Source organism: Vicugna pacos, chromosome 30 (assembly GCF_048564905.1).
Source record: "Vicugna pacos chromosome 30, VicPac4, whole genome shotgun sequence".
Classification (NCBI taxonomy): Eukaryota; Metazoa; Chordata; class Mammalia; order Artiodactyla; family Camelidae; genus Vicugna; species Vicugna pacos.
In genome coordinates, this window is record NC_133016.1 from 12,525,478 (window position 1) to 12,551,806 (window position 26,329).

At 44.6% G+C, this 26,329-nt stretch overlaps 1 protein-coding gene across 11 annotated transcripts in view; it reads right to left on the reverse strand.

Annotated features, from left to right (window-relative positions):
* ZNF532 (zinc finger protein 532) overlaps nt 1-26,329 on the reverse strand; it is an 84,330-nt gene that overhangs the window by 23,313 nt on the left and 34,688 nt on the right. For 10 of the 11 annotated variants that reach the window (XM_072952133.1, XM_072952127.1, XM_072952125.1 and 7 more), the window contains 3 exons: nt 16,949-19,308; nt 5,938-6,119; nt 1,710-1,886 (listed from right to left, as the gene is read on the reverse strand). In XM_072952133.1, coding sequence (XP_072808234.1) covers nt 1,710-1,886; nt 5,938-6,119; nt 16,949-19,291 — 2,702 coding nt within the window. In that variant the 5' untranslated portion in view covers nt 19,292-19,308. Of the gene's footprint in view, nt 1-1,709; nt 1,887-5,937; nt 6,120-16,948; nt 19,309-24,996; nt 25,016-26,329 lie in introns of those variants that run through there. The other variant, XM_072952128.1, reaches the window with a different exon arrangement.

The following is a 26,329-nucleotide window of genomic DNA, read 5'->3' on the forward strand; positions in this document are numbered from 1 at the left end:
GGGCACCGAGTGTCCCTGACGCGGTTAGAGAAGCTCCCTGCCAAGGGTACGTTATTCTGGGTCCAACTCAGAGAGTAGTGGCGGACTGGGAAGGAGGGTCCCCCTCAGCATGAGTCCAGGATCCTCTGCTGGAGGAGAGGGGCAAAGACTGAGCAACTGTTCCAAATGGAAGCACACTGATGAGACAGGATAATTAAATGTAAAGTGTGCTCCTGGACTAGATTTTGAACCAAAAAGGAAAAAAAAGACAATGTCTGAATAACTGGAAAAAGTTTAACAGGATCTATGGAGTGGGTGGTAATGTAATCAACACTGGTCCGACAGTGGTAACACAAACGGGTGTCCTTTCTGGGAGGAGAGGAAGAACACACTCAAATATTTATGTCATGATGCCCCACTATTCCTAAATAGGAGAAAGAGAGAGAAAGAGACAGAGAGAGCAAAGAAAACTAGCAGAGAGAGAAGCATATCCTGGTAAAAACTTCAATTTTAAGGACAAAGAAAAATGATTTTAAAATTTTTAATATAATCGCTTTGAAATAAAACATGTCACCTATAAACCAAAACAAAACAAAAAAAGGGAGAGAGAAAATAAAAGGATGAAGCAAATGCCAGAAGCGCCAACAACTGGGGGATCTGGGTGAAGGGGATGCAAGAATTCTCCACGGGGTTCTTCCAACTTTCCTATAGGATAGGAACTACTGAAAAATTAAAAGTGGTGCTAACGCTTTAAAAAAGAAAAAAAAAGCCCAAATGAAAGTGTCATGAACCTCACAGACATAGTGATAAACACGAAGGCAGAGCAGACTCCCCGGTTACAACGCAGGAGGAAACGGACAGGGCAACTGGCAGGTGGAGGAGGGAAGGCAGTCCAGACAGTGAGGGCAGTCAGACAAAGGCAGAGTCCACACGGGCCCAGGCCGGTGGCGGCAGTGAGACGGTCCGTGTGGCTGGACGCCCCGGGGCGTGGGGCTGGCAGGGGAGGCACTTTGAAAGCCAAACCTAAAGTTGAACTTGATCTCATCTGCGAGACTGAGAGCACGGCAGGATAACTGGATGGTAACAAAGGAGGTTCCGAGGAAGTGCCTGAAAAGGAACTGCGGGGGGGGGGGGGGATGGGAAAGAAGAACTAGAACACCAGATCCAAATACCCACACTCGGTTGGGACAGAGTGCTACACTTGAAACGAATATAATAAAGGATCTAAGCTCGAAATCACCAGGCAAAGTGTGACAAAACTGAGAGAGAGATTAAGGCAAAAAATGAAGTTTACTTTTACTAATCAAGGACTTATATTGGCTAGGAAGTTAAATTCAGGAACCAGTGTCTTAAGTTGACTTCATCTTAGAAGTGTTACTGGGAAAAGTGTATCCTATAAGAAAGAAACTATGGAAAAACGCAAAGATGAAAGTTTTTAGTCTTACAGGAACCTATTAAAATCATCTTAAGAAAAAGAAGAAAATTGATAAATATTCACTTGTTTAATAAAAATTGACAAGAGCATTAATAGTTAAATGATATTTTTGGACAAAGACTTCACCTGGGCTGTACTGACAGGTTTAGGCAGCTCTAAGCTCTACTTCTCATAGCATCAAAGTCTGCACAGTGGCATAAATTTTCGTATCTTAAATTTTATTCCGCAGAACCACCACCGCCTCTGAATTACTAATAAAGCAGCGGAGTCCAGGTGAAAAGGCAGCAGGACTTACTTGGGCTCTCCGATCTTGATGCCGGGGTGCTGTGTGTAGGCATGGGAATGTGTACTTGGGGCGGACTTAAACGCCATTGGACAGATAGGACACTTGTAGAAGACTTCACAGTGAGAACCTTGAATGTGAGACTTCAACGCGGCCACGTCGGAGTACACAACGTTGCAATGCACACATCTGTCAGAAAATAAACACGCGGTCGTTAGCACGAGACCACTAAACACATGCAACTGTGTAAAACGAATGTATTTTAAGCAGCCCTTTTATTAGGTTTTTTGTGGCTTTTTGAGAGTGTGTGGGTTGTTTCCTATTTATAACAGGTCAAAAATTATTTTTATGTATTTGAGAAGGAAGACCATGAAGAAGAAAAATAAAACTCCAATGGATGATTTTTTAAGCATCTTTAAAGTCACAGGGAGGATGTCAAGACTCCAGACCGTGGTGACACCAATGGAATGTGGGGCCATGTCAGGGCTGGGGGCACAGCAAGACCCCATGACTCCTGGCTGTGGGGAACTCAACACACAAATGGCTTTTCCAATGGAAGAAACCCTTGCTCCCTAATCCTACACGCCATCAACAGAAAGCACAGAGGGACAAAAAAAGACTTGCTCCCCAGCCATGGCCCCCACGTCCTGCACACACTCAGGCAGTGAACATACCTGGGGTTTACAGAGAATGTCAACAACCTAGTGTGTCTCCTGGGAATTAAATTTACACTTAAAGTTGTTTAAGAAATGACATGAATTATGAACTTCTGAAAAAAACCAACCTCTCTACATAAATTGCCTCTCCAGCTAACCTCTTCTTGAATTTCTAATAATCTGATGATCAGCTCACTCCTCACTCAAATCTAGTCCTACAGAAACAAAGTAGAACTTAGAGACACTTCTCCACAACCTCGTCCTTCTCATGCAAGGACTCTCAGCAACGTCTATAGTGCATCCATCTGATCACCTGGCTATCCTTTGTACACACCTAAAAACTCTCTCGGTAGACCTTTCACACACCAGGCAACCGTGTTCCTGGACGTGAATGTGAGAGCCGATCTGGGGAAGGAAGACTGCAGACAGGCTGCACTCCAGGGGCAGCACTCAGTGACACCTACGTTAACCTAAGGTACCTGTGTCCTAGAACCTCCCTCCAAATTCAGGGAGCTGCTTCCAAAGTCACAAAGAGTGGCATGCTCTGAATTGTGTGTGTTCTACAAAGTGTGCCATGTTAAGCTTTGCCAGTATTTTATAAAATCATAGTTGATGCCTTTAAAATGAGCATTTTAAATGACTTAAGGCATAGTGTTCAGCAGCATGCACATTAAAAACACTAAACAACAGGAGAATAAATACGGAAAGCTGCTCTGTCCAATTTACTGGAACTATTATTTCAGGCAATAAAATCACCCAAGCTCACTGAAACGATTTTGAGTTAACTTGAACTTGGGTTGTCTCGGACAGGTTAATGATCTTCTCTGGGCTGGTTTCTCATTTGTAAAATGAGAAGAGTTGGACTAGATCATTTTTTCAGTCCTTCTCAACCCTAGAAGCTGATGATTCCTCTAAAAGAGGAAGATGACATAAAGCAAAAACAGACGGGTTACTATTATTTTAACAGAAGGACCTGTTAATAATCATGAATCATAAACAAAATATTTTCCCCATCAAGAGTAGAACAGAGGAAAGGCTAATTCTCTGAAGTCACCTGGAGTGAGAGGAAGATTCAATCCTGAAGAAAACAAACAGGAAGTTAGAGAATCTACAGCTGATGAGAGTGGTGGCTAAGGCTTGGTCCAAAGAGCACATGGAAGCCAAGGGAAAGTCCTCCTTAATGTGAGGAAAGAAAACGGGAAATTTTAAAAGAACTGAAGAGAAAGTTGTAAAATACCTGCCTACAAGTGGAAGAAAAAGTTCATGGGTAACAGAGGCCAAAACAGAAGATAAATAGGACAGACAAATAGAAGCAGAATTTGAAGGGTTCATACAGCATCCTAACACTACTAAAAACCCAGTTCTATTAATAAATATTTAATTCAGCTGAAGTCCTTTGTGTTCCGGGTACAATCAAGTTTCTCTTCATTTTTTTTAAATTAAAAAAAAAAACTGTTTACTGCATACAGTTCTGTAATTCCCTTTTCTAGATACAGATCCAGGAAACTTCAGGGAATTACTCGACTTTGACCAAATCACCAGAAGCTAGCAGGGACACCCCCACCCCCCGTATTTGGGAGATGCAACATGATCAAGGAGAGGGCGAACAAGACACGGTGAACCGAGGAGAGGCAAAGGCGGCGTGAGGGCCGTGTTAGAGATGCTCTCCTGGCTTAAAAAGAAAAACAAAAAACTGGGGAAACTAGAAAGCCAAAAAAGGAGGGGAACACATACAAGGTCAAGGGGCTGCTGGACCCCAGCCAGGTATCAGACTGGACCATTATTTGAAACAACAGGAAAAAAAAGTAAGGTCAAACTTTGCTCTATTACCTGAAGAGCTGAACACAAACTAGGCTTCAGAATATACAAACGTGGTGTTTTTACAGCTCTCATCACTCTCGCGTGCAGGAAATAACAATCTATACTGAACACAGAAATTTTAGTAAAATATCAAAGTGCCAAATTTAAGCAACTCTGTGAACGAGGGGAAAACGGAAAAGAAAAGCAAGGGGTGGGCTTTTCCAAGTGAGCTAGTCACTGCCAGCCCGCCAGCAGAGCTGTTTTAACTTAGGAAAGATACCAGGAGTAGCTAGAATTATAGAAGTCTTACTTCCTTTATTCATTCCAACTTAAAGTTTACTTTCATTGTATCAGACAAATCAACTGAATGAGGAAAGTTCAGCGTCCATTAAAAGAATAGCACTCGTACAATGCTGCAGAATTGCTTTTTACATAAAACAAAGATTCCAGTAATAACAGTTTCAAAACTATGGGATAAGAACCAGAGCATCACTGTGGATGAATTTTGTGGACTCAAAAGGGGACCGTCAATATGGAACATTCTTCCTGAGCACTGAGCACACTTCTGGATTATACGTGGAGATGGGGGCAAGCGTTGGGCCGGATTCACAGACGGATGCCACGCCGCAGAGAGAACACATGCCCCACGGGACGAGCAGCAAAACTGGCACAAAAAAACTCTGGTTTCTGAATTTCCAAACCAAAGGTTTTCTACTAGGGTAGAATCCAGTCCATTAAATGTGTGTGCATCACAGGTCTGGAGGTAAAAATATAACATACGCCTTAGTGTTAGAAAAATGGACAGAAACATCAAGAACTGGTAATGCTGTAACCTAAACTTGAATGAAAGAAAACTGTTAATCATACCAACTGGACTTCATTTTTATAAAATATCATAACTGTATTACAACTAAAAAAGAAAATCACTAACATTAACTAACGATACCAGGCAACCAGACACTCAAGTTTAAGACTGACACACAATACAGTAATACCTCTATTAACAAAGACACTGTGTATCAATGACATGTTTCCCTGGTGCACCTTCAATGGGTCAAAATGCAAAAGGCACAGGAATGTATTTCAGAAGGTCACAAAGTGGAAGATAAAGTTCAAATACATCATCACTCAGTGCTAGCTAAACTAACATTAGACTTGTCCGATGTTGTAAGAGACACCTCTGAGAGCCTCAGGCGACAGTGAAAGGGGTCGCAGTTAACATGTGCAAAGAGGGAGGAGCGGAGACTCAGGTAATGGGAAGAAGGGACAAAGGAAGGTGATCTGGGGCAGGAGTCTCTTCCACAAAGAGCAGTGACAGCAAAGGACAGACACCCAACACTTCAACATGACAAAGTCAAAGTAAGGGACCATCACACCCTTTCTATTTTGATTAGAGGAAAGGAAGTAGTCAGAGGTACAGAAACGCATGGAATTCTTGCAGGGGTTAAAATGCAGAGAGCACAGCAAAAATATGCTGGAAAAGGTGCAGAAAGGACCAGCTGCAACAGTCAGTCAAGGCGAGAGCTCGCCACATGCACACTCTCGCCTGGAAGGACAGGCTCCATTTACCCTTGGCTTGCGGTGGACCAGAGGGCCAATACTGCATTACAGGATCCACACTGATCAACCCTACTACCAACGAGCTAGGTTCCCAGAGGATCTGTTAATCGAGGTATCACCGTATGACCCTGAAAAGGATGTGCACGGACCACTCAAAACGCTGTGCCCAGAATTCTACGCAAACAAGCTTTACTCACACGGAAGTGAACGCACGATATACTGACCGAAAACCAACTCTCCGCGTGTAGTGCAGACAGTTCTTGGTGACGTGGGTCTGGAAGTGCACCGACCTGCAGATGGCCCCACACTCGGGGCAGGTGTAGGGAGATTTGTGCTGATGGATTCTCTGGTGGGAGGCGTAGCTGCACTGGTTAGGAAGCAGCATCTGGCAGACAGTGCAAGTCTTCTAGACAAACCAAAGGGGGAAACAGGGTTGGTCCTACGAAGTTATTTTCTAACGCACAGAGAAGCTTGGTTAAACCTCAGAATAAGTATACATCGGTCATGTCAAATACCACGGCAATTGCTTCTAAGCCCAAGGAAAAAGCAAACTGAAAAGTTAAATGGTCAGTGTAAAATTCCTTACCCTGTGAACTACAGGTAACATGCACTACGTAGTCAGGCTCACCCCGAAGTACGACGTAAGGAGAATGTCAGCTTTAGGTACAGTTCCAATTTTGTTACTTTTATATTTTTTTAGTGTGAAGAAGAGGTATTCTAAATCAACTTTAATGTATAATTGCACGTTTATGGGCATCTATCCTGACAGGAGTCAGAGTTCCCACAACTCAAAACACTGTCTTCAAAATATTAAAAATTAATTAGAGGCTAAACCAGTTTCTTCTTCTCTTTTGTCTTCAGTCATTTGAGACATGAAATACAGAAATGCAGAAGAATGGCTACAGCTATTAGTTGCTTTTTTTTTGCACATGAATTGGTCATTAGGTGGATGAACTGGCCATTATATGATTTATGATTAAAACCAACAAACTCAAGTTCAGATACATAAATTTATACATTAAATTGAAACTTGACAGAGCTTAAAATCTAGTCACATATAAAACAAAACTGAGACTGAAATCCTCTTCGGAAAGGGCTCTCCACACCATTAACTGACCAGAACAAACTGAAACACGCTACGTATTTTTCATCCCCTTAGATGTTAGCAGTAAACATGGCATATTTTTAAAACACACAAGACTTCAAGTAAATGTAAACAGAGGACATAATTACTTCCATTCCAAAAATAAACCTAACATAGTACAAGATAAAAACGTGTCTGAATACTATTCGGGCATTCATGCAACAAGTATCTACTATCTTCTAAAATGTATAATTTTCATGAGTCGGTTAAAGAAAGCCTCAAAATAAAGACTCCAGCTAAGATCAGATGACCGTTTATACTGACAACAGAATTACCATGACATTTTAAAAAGACTTTTTATTCTTTCAGCTTTTGAATTAAGCAAATTAAGCTTTAAACTTCTGAGGACCTCAGACTAAGAAAAATCAGAAGCTCGCTTGAAAATTTTCTTGGTTCTCTCCTGAAAGGACTAAAATACAAATTTTATCCCATAAAATGTTTATTGCAGTCACAAAATAAGAACATTACAGGCAGCTTTGATGAGGTTAAGCACCATTTAAAAATAGCATTCCTTTTCTAATAATACACATTCCAAAAGTTAAAACAAGCCACAGCAAGGAAAACCAATCAGCAGATGTATTAATTAGAAGACCCTGTTGACATCTACATCATCACAGGTAATCATCTGTTTCTTTGAACTATGGTCTTCCGTTCACTTTTACCACACAGTCATTCAACCCCAACAGTGAATTATGTCTGAATTTCCACAGGCATCTTAGCATATCCTGCACTTACTTAGGAATAAAATCACTATTTTCTATGCTAAAATCAAAACATTTTCATATCATATGTACTGGGCCCATTCCACTATGAGCCAAGTGGTGAACCAGGTCCTTTAAATAGATACATTTAGATACATCATCTCATTGGATTCTCATAATAATCTATGAAGTAGATAATAGTATCTCCATTTTACAGATGAAGAAATGAGGTTTAAGGGAGTTAAGAAACTTGCCAAGGCCCTATGGCTATCAGGTGGAAGAAGAAGGATCTGAACTGGGCTCAGAATAATTCCAAGACCTGTGCCGGAGGGGCTGAGGGAGGAGTGGGGTGGGGATTACAAGGAATAAACAAACAAAAATATACAGGGCCTGGGGGGGGGGTGTACTATTAGCAAATGCACCTGAATGCCACCGAGGACCCTCATGTTAGGATTATGGATGTCTCCCCACCTCCCTCCGCAGCATCTCTTTTATCGAGTAACGTGGTTACACTGCTTTCATTATGTAGGAAAAGACAGCAACAAAGAAAAAAGAAAATCTAAAAAGGAGACAAAGTATATGCTCCCTTAAAAGCTAAAAAGAATTTTCACATTATCTCTCATCAAGATACGTTAACAAATATCCGTCACAATACATATAAAATTCACAATGAATTACTTAAACACGCTCCCCTACTGGATGCTTTTATGTTTATAATACACATATAAATATATCAATAGTTACGGTTGTGTTGGTGGGTGAAAGGGCTTTGTTACTGGCAGATTAACTAAAATAAGTATTAAAATTATTCAAGAAGAGGTTTTATTAAAGTGTCTGTTATGATAGAAATCTCTGACTGTAAAAACTGAAACACATTCTAGAGTAACAAGGTCACCCGAATACCAGCATTTCAATACTAACCTCCCCCATGCTGGTTCCTGGAGAGAGGGGACATGCTCCCATCACACTGCACTGGGCTGCCCCTCCCCAGGAGCGGGTGGTGGTCCTTCTCCTCCCCACCCCACCCCCAACCACGAACTAGCTGTAGGAATTTGCACTCATCCATTCCCATTGGCTGAGGCTCCCCACCCACCTTAGGTACAGAGGTACCTTGATAAGAAAGAACAGGGAGAAACTGGGAGCCAGGAGGGACTGCAGTCCCCATTCAAGATGCTTCCATGTTTTGCAATTACCGAGATGGGAGAGAATTCAGTCACTGGGAAATCACATCAGATAAATTCTTATCTTTAGTTCGAACATACAGATGCATAGATAATCATGCACGTACTCTTGTGTTTACTCCCACATCTCCGTTTACCTGCTCCCACTCTGCTCCACCTTGAGAACACGTGTGCTCTCTGGGCCGCAGACAGTCTCCTCCTTGACACCTGTGTCACAGCAATAGTTTTAAACCCACAGTTTACCTAACTGTTCACCCTCCAGTTTTGTTCACTGTACCTATTTTAGACAACGTAGTTCTCTCTGCTTCCTGAGATAGTGGTGATGTATTTTCACAGCACAGAGCAGATCCCATTAGCATCTGTGGGATACGGTTCTCTGGATTTGGGGGGTGTGTCTGACCATGCGGGCAGGCCAAGATTTCTTTTTTTGTTGTTACATAATCTTTTTGTTGTTGGGGGGGGCGGTAATTAGGTTTATTTATTTTAATGGAGGTACTGGGGACTGAAACCCAGGACCCCTACCACTGCACTATACCTTCCTCAAGCCAAGATTTCTTTGTGGTCCAAAAGATTCTGACTCTCCTTCTTTTTTGTTTTTCTCCCCCAATTTTATTAATTTTGTTTTTTTAATGGAGATACTGGGGATTGAACCCAGGACCTCACGCATGCTACGCATGTGCTCTACACCACTGAGCTATCCCCACCACTCTCATCTTCTTTGTTTTAAATCAAAGAAATGAAAACGTATCTTAAAACTCAGACTCTTTTATACAAGTTGAGAGTACTTACTCTCTAGTACCTGCCTTTTGAACAGAAGTATAATAAAACGCACTTAAATACTTTCATGTCTTGACATTTTACTTATGTCACCTGAAAATGGAAAATGCTTTCATTGCTTAGGTAATGAGCAGCTAATTTCTACTCTAAGGCAGACTCATTTGCTCAGAGAGCTGCTACTTTCTAAAATAAAAATAATTACTCTTCCGTCGTCAGGTAACACAAGAAAGCTGTAAGAAAATAAAGCTGAAAAGTAACCACTTCATACTTGACAACTACCCGCCTCCTCTGCCCAGCCCTGACATGGCCCCCGATGCAGGCAGTGAGGAAGGGGGAACGGGCACATCATGGCCCTAAGAGGGATCCAGGTAGCGTCAGATGGAGCCTGGCATCCTCTTTGTACACATGAGGAATTATCCGAGTAACAAGGAAAATAATTCTATGTTTCGAATACAAACTTGTGGTTGCCAAGGGGGCGGGGGGGTGGGAAGGGACAGACTGGGATTTCAAAATGTACACTAGATAAACAAGATTATACTGTATAGCACAGGGAAATATATACAAGATCTTGTGGTAGCTCACAGTGAAAAAAAAGTGACAATGAATATATGTATGTTCATGTATAACTGAAAAATTGTGCTCTACACTGGAATTTGACACATTGTAAAATGACTATAACTCAATAAAAAAATGTTTAAAAAATAATTCAAAAAAAAGAAAAAAGAATTCTATGTTTCAATTCCTATTTTAGGGAGGAAAAAAGCTTGGGAAATGTACAAGGGGAAAGACGAAGAAGGCTCCAGAAATCGAGTAAACACAGCATCTACTTATGCTTAAACTTCAGACAGACCAAAAGCCTGCAGCAGCACGAAACACACGGATCTAGAGGTCAAAACACTGTCAACTTCACAGTCGGCCCAGATGCTAAGTGAATTGTTTCTGCCTCATTTAACAGCAGTTTCATAATCTGTCTACAGTACAACCACCAAAAACAGTAATAATAATAAAGCACACCGGTTTGTTTTCTGGCTCCCCCTTTCCTCTAACTTCACAATAAGAACATAAAGCATTTCATTTCGACCTCACTTAAATGGAAGTAACACAAAGCAAGCATTTACAGCATAAATAACTGTATGTACCATTTGTTCTCAGTGCTAGTTGGTTGTGGTGGTTTTGTCCCAAATCATTCGGCTACACTGCAAATCCCTAATAAGAGCTGACAGTTAAGTGAGCAAATCTGTAGAAAGCAATGTGGTCAACACATATAATCTATTCAGATGAAAGTCACTCAAGAAGGCAGGTAAATTAAGAGTTAATAGCATTAAAATATAAACTGGGATAGGAGCAGCCTGACCAAAATTAAACACTGAGGAGAGCAGGACCAAAAAGCAAGCTAATAATAATGGTATGAGCAAGGGAGCCGAGGTGAGCTCCATGGTTTCCAGAAGAAGCTGCTTGAACCGAGTGTGTCTCAAAATGAGCCCCGGCGGAGGCTGCTCAAGGTAATTTAAAACTTGGTATGTTGTCCTAATGATGCCCATAAGTCCCTGAAACTAAACTGAATCAGCAACCCCTAAAAATGAGGACCTCCAAAGGTAAGTCACTTTAACTGCACCCTTGAAATTAATCTGGATTTAACCCCAGGGTCCATTCTCATGACGCCTGTGGCCTCTGCAAGTGGCCAGTTCTGTGCTTCTGGATCTGAGGTTATCGGCATGACAGCCTGGAAAGAATAACTAGCAGTAAAGAAATCTTGCCGAGTCCTGAGTTGGCCACTAATTGGGCATTTGTTTCTTCAACTGTAAAACAGAAGGGCTGAGCGAAGGATCTCTAACACTCCGATTCTATGGCTGATGTAGATGCTACAGGAAGCATTTCCAGTCTGTCCTTGGCTGAATTTAGAGGTGAAGCAATGACATTCCAGTACATTTAATTATCAGTTACTGAAACTACAGCTCTCGTGGAGAGGAGGCAAGCTTCTCCAGCCCCTCCATCTACCCCTTTCCTCAATGTGCCCAATAATGGGGTAGGGTGGAATACAAACTGCCAACTGGGGAAGATTTACTGGTGTTAAAAGTCAACGCCCGTGTGCTCCATTTTTACTGCCCCGCTTGGTTCCATGCAGCTGGGATGGGAATGATCCACCCCAGACGCTCCATCTCGCCCCCTTCTCCCACCCCAGCAGCAGGCTTGCCATCTGGGTCAGCAGATGCCAGCAGGTAAGATGACCTGGGCCTGAGTGTGCCGGGTCCTGTCCCACACCACGGACCAGGGTGGGACAGAATTCCACGGCTCAGATCCAGGCTTGGGAAGTGCAGGGCGAAGAGGGCCTCAAGCTAAACCCTGGATTCCCACCCTGCTCTCAGCAGACCTGCAATGGGGGGTTGCTGGTCATGGGGCCAATTAATAATTACGGGGTGCCCTGCGTCTCTAAGGCAATCATTACACTGTATAGACTGCCCACAGATCCTTTATAAGAGGAGTAACTGGCAAGGCAGAATTCAGCAAATGCCACCAAAACCATACTTTATCCCACTCCATGCTGGCAAAGTCTCAAAACCCTGAACAGGGCGGAAGGTAAGGGGAGCTGCCGCCAGGCAGCCACAGCTGGTGTCAACAGGAAGAGAGATCCTTTGCTGGGTGCAAACAAGCCCCCTTGGAACAACTCAGAAAGGATCCGCTCAAACCATGCACAGGGGTCAAGGTCTAAATGGGGGGAAAATGAAAGCTAAAAAGAGAAGGGGGATGGTGACAGCAACTAAACCAAGAAGTTGTTCTCAAGAGGAAGGCTGAGGTCTTAGGAGGCTGGGCTCAGCACACGGGAAAGGGAGACGAGCTGCTCGCTCTGACAGCTGTCACAGACGCTCTGACAGCTGTCACAGATGGGCCAAGAAGACGGCTGCCTGCACTGGGCAGGGAACAGGCGCGAGACAGAGAGGAGAGGAGTCCGAAGTCAAGTGGAACACTGCCCTCCCAGGAAGCCTAACTGCAAAAAGCGACTGAGAGTCACAGGCTGGAGGCCACAGGCAGAGCCCCGTGAGGCCACTGCGGAATCTCTCCTGGAGACAGAACAGCTACATTTCAACAGACTGAAACTTTCACTTCCAGGAAAATAGAAGTCTCTCTCTCTAGTCCTTCCACTAAGTACAACTAACACTCCTGGGCATTATATATAAAACAAGCATAAAGAGACTCTTCAGGCAGAAGGAAGAAGGCAGGTTGGCTAGGAACCTGGGGACCTGAGGAGTGACTGATCTTTTGGCCTCACGGATCCCAGATTTGGAGCTGAAGAAATGCAACACAGAAACACCAATGGGTAGAGACCAAAAAACCCCCAACAAAAGCCTGCTACCTCTAGCCAAAGACCAGGAAAGGGGCAACTGAGCAAAAGATAAGACTTACAATTACTGCTCCTCTCCAGCCAAACCCCACAGGAAACACTGTGGCCCCATCCCCGCAAGTCCCACACTGCTGCTCTTGAGGCTGCAATAAGGTGTCCCCAGACCCCTGCCTGGATGGTATCAGAGAAGGCCAGCAGGGAGGTGGGACTTTCAGCCCTACCAAATGATGAGTCCCTTTACCAGCCCAGCAGTGCTTAAAACATACCCCCCAAAAGAAATCTCTAGGCCCAGATGGTTTCACTGGAGAATTCTAACAAATATTTAAAGAAAAACTAACACTACTTATAGAGTCCCTTCCCATATGAATATAGATACAAAATATTAACAAAGTATCAGCAAATATAATTCACAATATTTAGAAAGAATTATTCACCCAGATCAAGTGGGATTCATTCCAGAGATGCAAGGCTGGTTCAATATCTGAAAAATCAATGTAATCTATCCCCTAAAACACCCTAAATCCAATAAATAAATTTAACAAAGTCAAGGGATACATGGTAAGTATACAAAATTCACTGTATTTTTATATATTAGCAACGAACATGTGAACACTGAAAAATACAATACCATTTACAATAGCGAGAGATAAAGAGAGAGAAAGAAAAAGAAAGCTAACAAAACATGTACAGGACTTAAATGATTAAAAACTACAAAATGATAAAAGAAATCAAATAAGATCTAAATAAACAGAGAGACAGTCTGTGTTCATGGACCAAAAGACTCAACATAATAAAGATAACAATTCTCAAACTGATATGTAGGTTTAACATAATTCCTATCAAAATCCCAACAATACTTTTTTGTAGATATACACAAGACTATTCTAGAATATATACAGAAAGGCAAAAGAACTAGAATAGCTAGAAACAATTTTGAGAAAAAAGAGTAAAATTGGAGGAATTAGTCTACTGGAGTCCCCCAAATGGCCCCACATAAATATGTCCAGCTGACATCTGACAAACTGCAAAGGCGACTCAGTGGAGAAAGGACAGCCTTTCAGACAAACGGTGTTGGAGGAAAAGGACATGCACTGGGGGGGAAAAAGTCTCAACCTAAGTCTCACATGCTATACAAAAATTAACCCCAAATGGATCACAGACTTAAACGAAAATCATTAAACTAAAAACTTAGAAAAAAACCACAGGAGTTGTTCAGGATCTGGAGCAAGGAGCTCTTAGACCTGTACCCAAAGCACAAGCTACACAAGAGAAAACTGATAAACTGAACTTCAACAAAATTTAAAACTTCTCTGCCAAAGACCTACTAAGATGATGAAAAGACAAGCCACAGACTGGTAGAAAAGACTTACAACCACACAACAAAGGACTAGTATCTAAAATATATCAAGAACTCTTAAGACTCAACAGTAAAGACAAGCAAACAAACAAACAAAAAAACTAATTGGAAAGTGAGTGAAGGGCAAGAAGAGCTACGTCACCTAAAAGGATATGCAGACGGCAAATAAACACATAAAAAGATGTTCAACATCATTAGCTATTGGGGAAACACACATTAAAACCACAAGATATCACTACACATCTGCCAGGATGGCTAAAATAAAAAATGATACCACCAAATGCTAGTGAGGATGTGGAGGAACTAGATCACTCTTGAAATTTTAAATTGTACAGCCACTGGGAAGAAGAGTTTCTGAAGAATATAAACAAACCACTACTATACAACCCGAAACATACAACTACCATACAACCCAACACACAAGGATTTATCCTTGAGAACCGAAAATTTATGTTCACACAAAAACCTGTAGACAAATGTTTACAGCAGCTTTACTCATAATAGCCCCAAACTGGGAACAATGGAGACGCCTTCAATGTTTGAATGGGGTTAAGCACCCAGTGGTACAACCATATGACAGAATAACACTGGGGCTGGAGATCGGGGTAACCGGGCTGAGTGGGCAGCCGCTCTGCACGCGGTGGCGCAGGCTGGGCGACAGGGCAAGCCCGGACTGACCCTGGGTGCACAGGAGGGCCCGCCGGCTGACTCCGAGAAGTGGGGAACCGTGGAAATATGGAGGGTGCCAGCGAGGGGGGGTGGGTGAGGGGCAGAAGAGTGTGCACGGGGCAGGCTGATGTCGCCACCTGGCTGGCGGCTGGAGCGCACTCCATATAAAGGCTCTCCTCGGGGTGCTGAGTGGACCCCAGCTCGGCAGAGTTGGAGGAGGAACGTGAACAGGGGTGACTGCCTGGCCTTGTGAATACTTGGCCCTAGAGTTAATGTATGTTCTGCCATGACTCATTCCTTAGTGTTTCCGGGGACACGGGTGTGCTGCACATCTGTCCCAGAGAAATACCAAGAGTCGAGGCAAAGCCACCAGACACACAAGGAGAGAGGTTAATCTCCTCCACTGAGGGACGGTGCTCCCCGCTGTTTGAACCTAGCTGGGATGATGAGCCTAGATGGTCAACAGAAACTAAAAACTAGGGAGAAACAGGGAAGGAGAATTCCCACCTTTCTGCCCACGTCCCTCCTCCCGCCTAGAGAAGGGATCCCCAGGAGAACAGATGCCTCTGAGGCCACTCGACATGCCAGTACTGACGAGCACATGGGACCTGGGACACACTCCACCACCCCGCACAAAACACCCGCAGACAGAGAAATAGGACAACAGAACAAACAGAACAGAAGGAATGGCCTTTTCTTTTTTCACAGCAACCTTTTAAGACAGAAAGACTCCCCTTTTGATGAAATGGTGACAAGATAAGAGGTCCCGGACAGAACCCAAGCCCTGTCACTGGGACCCACTGGAAAAGCTGCATCAGTCACTGCCTTCTTGAACCGGGTTAGCCACCTGAGTGCTTCAATGTCAGACTGAATGAAACATGCAACATTCTATGCTGCAAGAATGTCCTGGAAACTCTCTATCATTTCCATTTCCACTCAACTGAATGCCCAGAGAGGGGAGAAATTATTGAGGCATTGTTGGTCTTTTGTTCCCCAAACTCAAAATCCTACAAAGGACTTAACTCGGTGGTGGCCCTCGGGGAACTGACCACAGCGAGGGTACCAGACGACTGAACCCCAGCAGAAACCTCCGCGTCAACAAGACACTGGAGGCAAATAAAGGAAAGATCAGCTCACCACTGAGTCTTCATAAAGAGAAGCCTGAGCCAGCGTGTAACAGCTCAAATTAGTGCCCCTTCCAATTTCACAGGGTCCTGATAGGGACACTAAATCACCGGCTCCGTCTAACTCAAATTAGTTTCATTCAACATGTCTGGTTACTTCCAAACGCTAGGTATCGTCTACTTGTAAAACACATTTATCTACTGCCCAGAAGCTGTCTCACAGAGAAAAGCAAATAATATAGATAAAATCACTGACTGATGCCTATTATGAAATGCATTTCACCAATATCAACCTACACTTTGCCACAAAAAAAACAAACAAAAAATGCTGCAAACAAACCCAAAGGTATTCTACTTAAATGGAGACAGGTTTTCCATTTGTAGCTTAAATTCACTGCAGGGAAGAGTATTACTAAATATATTTCTGGACCAACATCTTAAGTAAGCAGCATGCCTTAAAAGGGGGTACTCATTAGGTGAATAAAAGACAGTAATTATAAACAATAGGACCTTCTTTCTATCTGAAATGGTCACTAATAAATAACTCTAGAACACTAGTGATGAAGCCTGACTTCAACACTTAACACAATGGGGCAGTACTATCAATTGCTAGATCTCAGACTTACGACCTAAATTCCAATGATCCAACAATTAAGAACTCCTTTACTTATCCTAATTCCGAGATGCCATAACCCAGCTAGTACATAGTTTCTGTCTAAATATCATTTCCGAAACAACTGATTCTTAAAATAAGATTCATGCGTGAACATCGCTCTATTCTATGAAAACAATCCTCTCTCTCACATGCCTGTGTACAACATACGCACACACACACTTTCCCCCATTTAACTGCGCTCCCATCCCTAAAACCAGCGGCATCGTATGGAGTGCTCGTGTCTAGAGATTCATCACCGAAACACCAAAATGTAAATGATACTCTACTTGTCCACTCGTATCTGCAGCCTGCTGGAAGTGGGTAGCCAGCGACGTCTCGTCCTGGAAAACTTCATTGCACTCCAAACATTTCAGACTATGCCTACAGAGCTTGGATGGGTCTTCATCCAGAGGCATAGCTGGAATGATGGGTGTGCTCGAAGGGGCTGATATGACTGTCCCAGTTATGCCAGACTGAATTTTTGTTACAGTGTGCGTGCCGGCTCCCACGGAACTCGGGAGAGCGGAAGATGAAGCAGGAGTATTGCTTGACGGAGAAACAATCATTTGATCTGCTGGGACCGGCTTCAGAATCAAGTGGGAGCACTGCATCACCACTCCCTTCTCCTTGTGCCCGCGGGCATGGGACAGGAGACTACACTTGTTGTAAAAAACGAGGTTCTTGGTACAGTGGTTGCATGTTACTTCGATGCGCACGCTGCGTCTGTCGTAGTGTTGGGTCAGGCTCTTTTCCAGGGCAAAGGAGTCCCCGCACTCCAAGCACTTGTACCCGCGGGTCGGTAACGTGATGCCCGCGTTGGCAGGAGGACTGAGGTTGGGGATGTAAACTGGGACTGGGTTGACGCTGCTCAGCACCTTGTTGAAAGCTTCCACCACAGAGCTCTGCAGGGAGGACACCACCTGGACCCGCGACACCTTTTTGGGTGGCTGCGAGGCCGCGGCGTTGATTATCGCCTGCTTTATTTGCTGCTGAGGTTTGGTGAGCACTTGGCGGAGCTCGGAGGTGGCCTGGGCGCCCTGAGGCAGAAGGTTAAGGTTGGCGAGGTGCACAGTCTTTGGCACGAGTTTGGCGTTGGCCAGGCTGGAGGCCGGCACCACGACAGTTTGCTGCTGGATGGCGTTGGCGGCTTTAATGATGGCGCTGCTGGCGCTCTGAACGGAGGCAGCAGATATGACCGTGGCTTTAACCGTCGTGTTGTTGGCGAGCTTCAGATTAATGACTTGAGAGCCAGCCGTCTTCACGGCTGACACTGGGAGGAAGGCAGTTGCCACAGGCTTGATCGTGACCTGTTTGGGGGTCAGCTCGGCAGGGGCAACAGCGTTGGTGACGACCGCCGACTGCAGAGGTGCCCTGGGAGGGGAGGAAAGGACGGCGGCCGAAGCTGGAGACGACAGAAGCGACGTCACAGACGCCACCATGGACCCCGTCTGCTCGGAAGGCTTTTTTCCGGCATCGAGATCGACTTCGGGCAACACCCTCGTCACCGTTCTCTTGATTTCCCCAGAAGACGTCTTGATGGTTTTGATGCGGACTTTGGGGATTGCTGGTGTCGACCCTGCGGGAGAGGAGGGCGATCCCTTGCTACTGTTCTCACTGGAGATGCTCCGGGGACTGTCCGGCTGCTTGAGGGATGCTTTTTTCGTCCCGTCGATGAGACTCTGGGATTCGGGAGACTTTTCAATGGCTCTAGGGCTGTCGTTTGCTTCTTTTGGTAACGGAGAGGACTCCCGGGAATTGGTCACTGGTTCTTTAGAGGAGTCAGAAGCAGCCTTTTTAGCACTGAGGGCTGCGATCGCAGCTATGCAGGAAGAAAGCTTGGAGGATGGCTTGGTCCTCGACGGTGCCGTGCCGCCAAGGGACGTGTCATTCTTCTCGGAGCTCAGCTTCCCCTCGTGGACCCTGTTTTCAAGCACCTTTTCAGAGTTTTCCTTCAGTTTATCCTCCACTTTTCTGACTTTAAAAGGTTCATAAACACTCAGATTTATAGAATTTGTTTCCGTTTCTCTCTTAACTTTGTTTTTATCTAGATTGCCTGACGTAGAGATTCCAGTTTTGCTTAAGCCTTCTCCCCCGAGCGCCTTGAGTTTATCATAGTCCTGCTGGGGAACCGACCCCGCCAACACGTTTGACCTGAAACCCGAACGCATGTCCTCCTTGTCAGGGGGGTCGTCCACCTCTATCTTCTCATCGTCATCAAACTCCTCAGCGCTCGAGATGGGGCTAAACTGGCTGAAAGTGGAGTCCTTTAAAGTCATCTCTGAGGTAGGCACATCTCCTTTCAAGGACTTCGATCCCTCTTTGCTGTAAGTGTCAAGAGAGGATGCCGTGAGAAACCCATTGTGCAGGCCGTTGCCGGTGGGATTGTGGCCGTCTTTCTCTGCGCCCTCGGAGGAGTCGATGTTCCGAACGTTCTTAACGATAACACTGACGCCAACGTCGGAGGAGGACGGCGTGTGGGAGTCGTCGTCCACGTGGGCGTTCTGCTTGATGTGGCTTTCTTGGTCATCATGTCCAGACTCAATAGCTGCTTTGGGATCGACCATATCTGGGATGTCAAATGCTGCCAGGAGGTCATCAAAGTCCGGGGTCTTCATATCCCCCATGGTCATGAATTTGATCAGATGTTCTGTTAAACGAAAAGAAAGTAACTCCATCAGCAATTAACATTCAGATAAACATCCCTATAGGACTTTACACGAACACAGTGACGATTACCACAGAAGAGCAAGTCAGTAACTGCACTTATCATAATGTCGGGACTCTGAGCCGAAGTGTATAAACATCCAGAGAATAGGTACAAAGCCGTGATAATCAGTGTCGAAGTAATTCCTCCAAAATGCTGTGCAGCACCACCAGCACGCAGCCTCTCTAACAAGTTGATCAAAACCATTACGGCACAAAGAGCGGGTTCTGGTTTAACAACTAGAAAATGTCGTTTACCACTGGATTCATCTGTCGTCTTCAAAAAGTCCTACTTCCAAACATATTTTGATCTTGATGGCATTTAATTCTACTGGCCAAATTATTACTAAAATAGTCACTATCAGATTTGAGACATCACATTAAAAGAACCAGATAACGATCAAACAACCAAGTATAGATTCCAATTCATCCACAGAAGGGAGCATCTCAATCCCCCACAGGCCACTTCCTGCTAATAAAGTTCCACCTGAAATGACTATAACTCAATAAAAAAAAATGTTAAAAAAATCCCTAAGGAGCTGATTCCTTCAGTCTTTATTTAATCTTAATTTCCTCCATTATGTTAGGGAAAAAAAATACTCTCCTGGCAGAAAAGTACCACGTCCCTTCCTTTCCCCTCCCTCGTTCAGTGGTTTTGCTGGTTAAGATAACACAGCTGTTTCCTGATCACCCTTAATCCATTAACGTAGTTGAGCAAGTGACTGTGGCAGCTGAGAAAGGCCCTTCCATGAAATTACTCCCAGCACGTAACAGCATGGACCCAAAGACATGACAGAGCCCGCAGGGAGGAAGGCCCTCCGTTTTGCACCCGGGCTAGATCAGGGTGGACAACATTCTACAAAGAAATGCTTCCATGAATGTCCACAGAGCCGTGGATGGTAAGAGAATGGAGACTTTCACGAAAACAGACGGTCACAGCTGTCACTAAAGATGAAAGATGTAAACATACACGAAATGCTTAGGGTCTTTACAAAAGGCCCTTCACCCCACCTGCAGAGGACAAGTGATTGGGGAAAAGATACATCTTCCACTGCAGGGGAGCTCTTCCTCCTCCCTCAGCCCCTAGAGCACTCCATCTCATGATTCTACTATTTTCTGGATGTACTACAGTGAGTGTGTACCTGCCTCTTCCCATCTACTGGCCTGGCAGCTGGATGAAGATGGGGAACATCTCAGTCACCTTAGCACCATAAATGACTAACAACTACCACAGCACAGGTCACGGACCAGAACACGGGATTTGTAACAAGAAAAGGCTTAGGCCCGCTCCGTCACTAGCTGAGACCCTCAGGAAGGCAGGGGATCTCTCTCTGGGCCCGTTCCTTCCTTCTGCACTGGAGGTCAGTGGCCAGGAAGAGAAGGAAAGAAGGAAAGGGAGGGGGGAGAATGAGAAGAAGGAGAGGGAAAGACAGAAAGTGAAGGAGAGGAGGGGGAGGAGAGAGAGGAACCAAGCAATAGCCAACGTCAGAAGAAAAGAGGGTTACAGGTGGTCTTGGGCAACTGTCAACAGAAGAATCAGCGTAAGCGATCTGCAGGTACCTAGATGCTCTCCTTACCAATATTGACTATTATTCCTCCCTTAAATCTGCTTTAAATCACTGAGTTCTCTTTTCATATTTTACTAAAGTATCTAATGATTTTTTTCTCTTGTACAATCTGTAAAAAATCATGCATTCCTAATAAAAATAACTGTGTTGAGGGCCACGGTGGAATTTCTACTCAGGCAACAATAAACACACCCGCAAAAGTTCATCTTCACCGTAAATCCATCATCAGCCGCTAAGACATCCTCACTCTCACTCACTCTGGGACACATCCAGACAAAAAGAATTTCTTTGGGAAAAACTGCTGTTGTAGATGAAATAAACACTTATGGTTCAGTAAGAGCTGAAGAATAAATCACTCTCCGTTCACTTATGCCTTAAAAGTCACACGTACTTGTCTCTGGGTGGTTTGCATAGCTGGCAGAGAACACTCTGGGCTACTTTTCTTGCACTTGCGTGCCGGCAGGACAGAAGGGCACAATGTACCCCCAACATCAAAGTACAGACAAGACACAGGTGCCAGGAGTCAAAGCATCAACACCCCTAAGCTGGTAATGACATAAAAATATCTGTAAGAAGTCGTGTCTCGTGAGAACGTTTTGAGATTATGATTTTCTTTTTAAAATGAACTTGAATTGTACAATGTGGGCAATGAAAAAACCATCTGTCAGACAATACATCCACTTAAGAGTCCACTCCCTCAGGAATAAATGTCACCACTTTGATTTTTAAGCATCGTATTGCCTTTATAAATTGAATACTCACCATAAAGCCACCATTAGCAAAGCATGCCTGTGACCTATCTTTACCAGCCGTCTTGATCCAAGTTTGCAGATCACTGTTTTCAGAGAACTCAAGACACAGAATCATGAACCATCCCGCCCCCCGCCCCCCGCCCCCACTGGAGCCAAATGGGTCTGAAGCAGGGGGGTTTAATGCTACTACCGATCAGAAGCTGGGACCCAGGCTCTAGAAGTCCCCGCAGTAGCTGGGCTCTGCCTAAGTCCCTCCATCCTTTCTTTACAGCTCCATGGGATTTGTATCATCTGCCCTCTCCTTGGGATTTTAGTGAGCAAAAGACGTCACCCAGTTTCACATCACTCATCCCAGAGGGCAGTCGGTTCAGGAACGAAAAGAACTTGAGAGAAACCTCAAATACTTGACGGGTGGGAGGCCCAGACACACAATCACAAGAAATGATAAAAGGTCACCACGTGAAACAAAACTTGGTGAGCAACTGGCAGTTCACATCCGCACTGCGGCTGGCAGGTATCCAGGTGAACACGTGGAAGATTAACACATGATGCGCACCATCTCCCTCCTGCTTAGCCACAGCAGGGACCTGCCTGACCCATCCACACACACGTGCTCTCACACAGGGGTGCTAGGGTCAGAGGTAGGATGTCGCCCACACACTGCCCATATCTTTTCCTAGCCACCCAACCAAAGCAGAGCTAAGGATTAGAAAGCCCCAGGGAGGAACCTCCATGTCTGCAAACCCCGCAAGGGGTCCAGAAGACATTCCTGATGCAGGAGCAACTTTCTCTGCAGAAATCTAGCCACACCTGCCCCTGGAGTCCTCTAAACACCCAAGATGTGTATTTCTTTAGGGAAAAAGATGAACCCGGGGTGAAAGAAGGGGACACTGCGGAGAGGGAAGAGTGAATTAGCAGCAGTTTAAAAAAATGAGTCAGCTCTGCTGGTTCACCCGGAAGCCTCCTGATCGTCAGGTGAAGACACAAGACAGACATCCCAGCCTGGGTGCAGTGGCCGGTGAGAGCACATCGCGACGTCTGGAACCTGAGATCACAGTGGCGGTGAGCTCACCTCCGCGGGACTGTACAATTAATGTAATAAACACCGCTCTCTGTAACCTCACACTTCTTTTTCGGCTTACAATAAGAAATATTTTTCGTGCTCACAATCACACTGTTTTATTACTCTCACCCATCCCACATTCTGGAAAGCAAGAGCAAATTTTCCACTTGGGGGAAAAAATGCTTAACTCCCGCTTCATTTCTCAGTTACATCAAGTACAACGAGACATGTTTATGTTTGAAAGTTTTCTTCATTTTTCACCTCAATGCCTAAGTCCCACTGTTTTAAAAATAGATTCCTTTGCTTATGAACATTATAAAAATAAATCTCAGTCTTCTCTTTTGAAAGATAAGATCAGATCACATTTTAGCTTCCCTTTCCCTTAGTAGCTTGGCTTTCAAACAGAATTAATTTTAGTTCTTGTAACAATGTCTTCCATTTCATTTATACGCAGTAAAATACAGCTTCCTTCAAAGGCACTAACAGTCTTTTAATTTAAAACTAAACCCCATATAAATAACGCAGAATTCACTGACAGAATTTGTGCTTAACGTAGAATCCTTCTACCTTAAAAATATCTGGGGAAAAAATGCTAGGCCTGTTTACAAAAAGGGAAATTGAATGCGCTCAAGCCTGTCATGTGGTCACTCTATTCCCTCCTATGACACAGACAAAGCACTTCCTTTCCCACCAAAGCCTCTTAAAATTAGAGTAAGTGATTTCATCTTTGCTGGTGGAAGCAAAAGTCATCAAGTCAAACAAACAAACAAAAAAAACAAGAAAAACCTATTCACCCCTTAATTGTACTTCTTATATTTTGCAATTTAAAAAAAAAAAACTGTTCTTCCTGGAGCCATTCGCCAATTCTCAACTAGAGGATGACGGCATAGACGTCTCGGGCATAACCACTGAACCCAACTTCAAATACTCCCCAGAGACACGCCTGCAAAATGAATGTGCAATGGTCAACGTGACCAGTGACAACACATCAGCTTCCCCACGCAAATGGAGAAACTTAACATTTCTTTAACGAAAATCAGTAAATGCTAAGTCATAATAACCCTAAGGAAAAAGCAAATCAAAGTCTATGGCCAACCTCGACAGTATTATACACACTTCCCAAAGAATGACTGTAATAATATAAGGTCTGTTACCCTCTTGGGGGACTCTATTTGTCACTATTTTCTAGCACCTAACCTGCCATTGACACCTTTTTCAAAGAAATAATTCAACAGATTAATGGCTCTTACTCACATTTCTAACTGTATCTTCCCCTCAAATATACAGTGTTCTTACAACATACATTTATGTCATGCAATGTTTCACATTTAATTTGTTCCTCATAGAAAATGACCTAGCAGCCCGTTTCACGTCTTCAAAGACATAAGCAGGGGTTGGTTTCTCCTGGCCTTCTATATCCCGGTCCCTGCTTGTCCCCGTGTATTATGATGGGTACACCATCGGCTTGTCCTCCGTCCTCCGTCACCAACCTCCATTTCATCTTTAGGATTTTTTTTTTTAATTGAGGTACTAGGAATTGAACCCTGGACCTTGTGCATGCGAAGTACACACTCTACGACTAAGCTATACCCTCCCCTCCAGCATTTTCACGGCTCTCCGTCACTTCATTGCTTCAACCACAAAAGAGAAAAAGAAATCACGTCTCTTTTTCCCCAACTGACCATTTCCTTCTACCTCACTTCAACTGAACTGCTTATCAGGGAAAAATATTTTCTGCGACTCCATTCCAAATACCAAGCAGGTTCAGTTACACAAATCTGCCTCATGCTTCTCCACTTTTCCTAAAGCAGCTAGGAACAGACGTCAGTTTTGTGCAGTTAAAAACAAAAAATGGATCAGCTGCATTTCTGCCTCAGCGCTTCTCTCTAGGAAAGAGTAGGGAACAGACAGAGACTGGGCCCCAAGACTGGCAGATACTTAGGCCTCAAAAAAATAATTTTTTTGAAAACATATTCATACACGAATGGCTATCCATGTATAGCTTTGAGGGGAAAAATAAGCTGTAATACATGGAGCTATGGAAACTCTTAAGAAATAGGTGCTACTTGAAGGCCCTGTGCAAGTGACAAAGTGCCAAAGACAAGTGTTCGCTTTTATCTTCATCCTTGCACCAGTCAGGCCCTGGCGAATGTGGACAATAAGCCAGGGCACCATGTGGGTCTAAGGCTCCTGTCCAGCCCCTGGGAAGAAGTGTGACACAGGACCACTAAGTGCCCAACCCCGCTCACCTTCCAGCACTGGTGGGGCCCCCAGCATGCCTGCTGAGGCCGAAAGAACTTCCTTCATTTTCTAAGTAAACAGCCTCCACCAGGGTAGCTCCCCATGTGCAAAAAGACAGTTCATACATAAAGTGAAAAGAACAGAATGTGTGTTTTAATTCTGTGTGAGTTAACAAGAAATCAGTTGATACAGTTGCTATTATCCAGAAAAGGTATCTTCTTGTTTCACTGAATCCTGATGGTATCAAAGATGGACACACAGATACTCTGGCCAAGGCAGTGTTTTCTTCTCAGTTAATATCTAATGTTCCTGATTTGAAATATAACTGATGTGAAAGTTTAAACTGCTTCTGGAAATATAAACAGAGAGCCCAACCCTGGGAAAGACAAGAATAAATCCAGCCCCACTCCCCTTCCCTGTGGTTAGCCTTCATTTTTCCCTCAAGGCCACACCCGCCGCCCACCTTCCTCCATCCGCCCCTCTGGAGAAGCCAAGGAACTGAAGTAAATGGTCCCTACAAACCTCAGCCTCTTCCAGAAGCTCGACTGGCAATTCTTGGCCTGCTTTTCGCATCACCCTCTCTACAGAAAGGTCACCACCCCCCAACTCCAAGCAATCTTAGGTCAAACAGAAGCTCTGCAGTAAAGAGCTTCTTGCCTTTTCCACTCAGATTCTGCAGCTGCTGAGGACACCTCCAGAGAAGACTGCGGCAGATCCCTGCTCTTCATCCCCCGGCATCCTCCCCAGCCGTCTCTCCTCATCAGTCACTCCCACCCTGCCAGCGACAGAGGCTGCTTCTCATCGATCCCTCCACGCTGCCTTCTTTCTGCAGTCAGCTTCAAAGACAACAGGGTCAGGCAGGACCCTCTCCCCACAGCCCGCCTGCCTTCGGATCTTGCCCATACCGCCCTGTCCAGCACGGCTGGCCTTTCCAAGCTGGTCCTCACTGTGAGCATGTCGTCCGCTCCTGAGTTTCCGGCCACTCCTATTACCTCTACCTTCAGGCTAAAGAGACATCCCCCACCCTTAACCTGGTGGCCCCACCCTTGCTCTGCTGCCCTCGCAGTCACTTGCTCCATCGCTGGGGCAGATGTTCTACCTCCAGCTCCTTCCCACCCCTCTGCTGCCCACTCGCCTGCAACCGCTGTCCAAGTCCGGGCCGCAGTGGGACGTATAGGGGTGATGGAACCATTCAGTCTCACAGCTGCGGGGGTGGATACACACGTCTACGCATTTGTCAAAACCCAGAGAATTTTACTGTGTGTAAATAAAAAAATAAAAGCAACCAGGAGTGAGGAGAGGCCCCAAATAACAGACCAAGTGTAACCAAGAACCTAACTG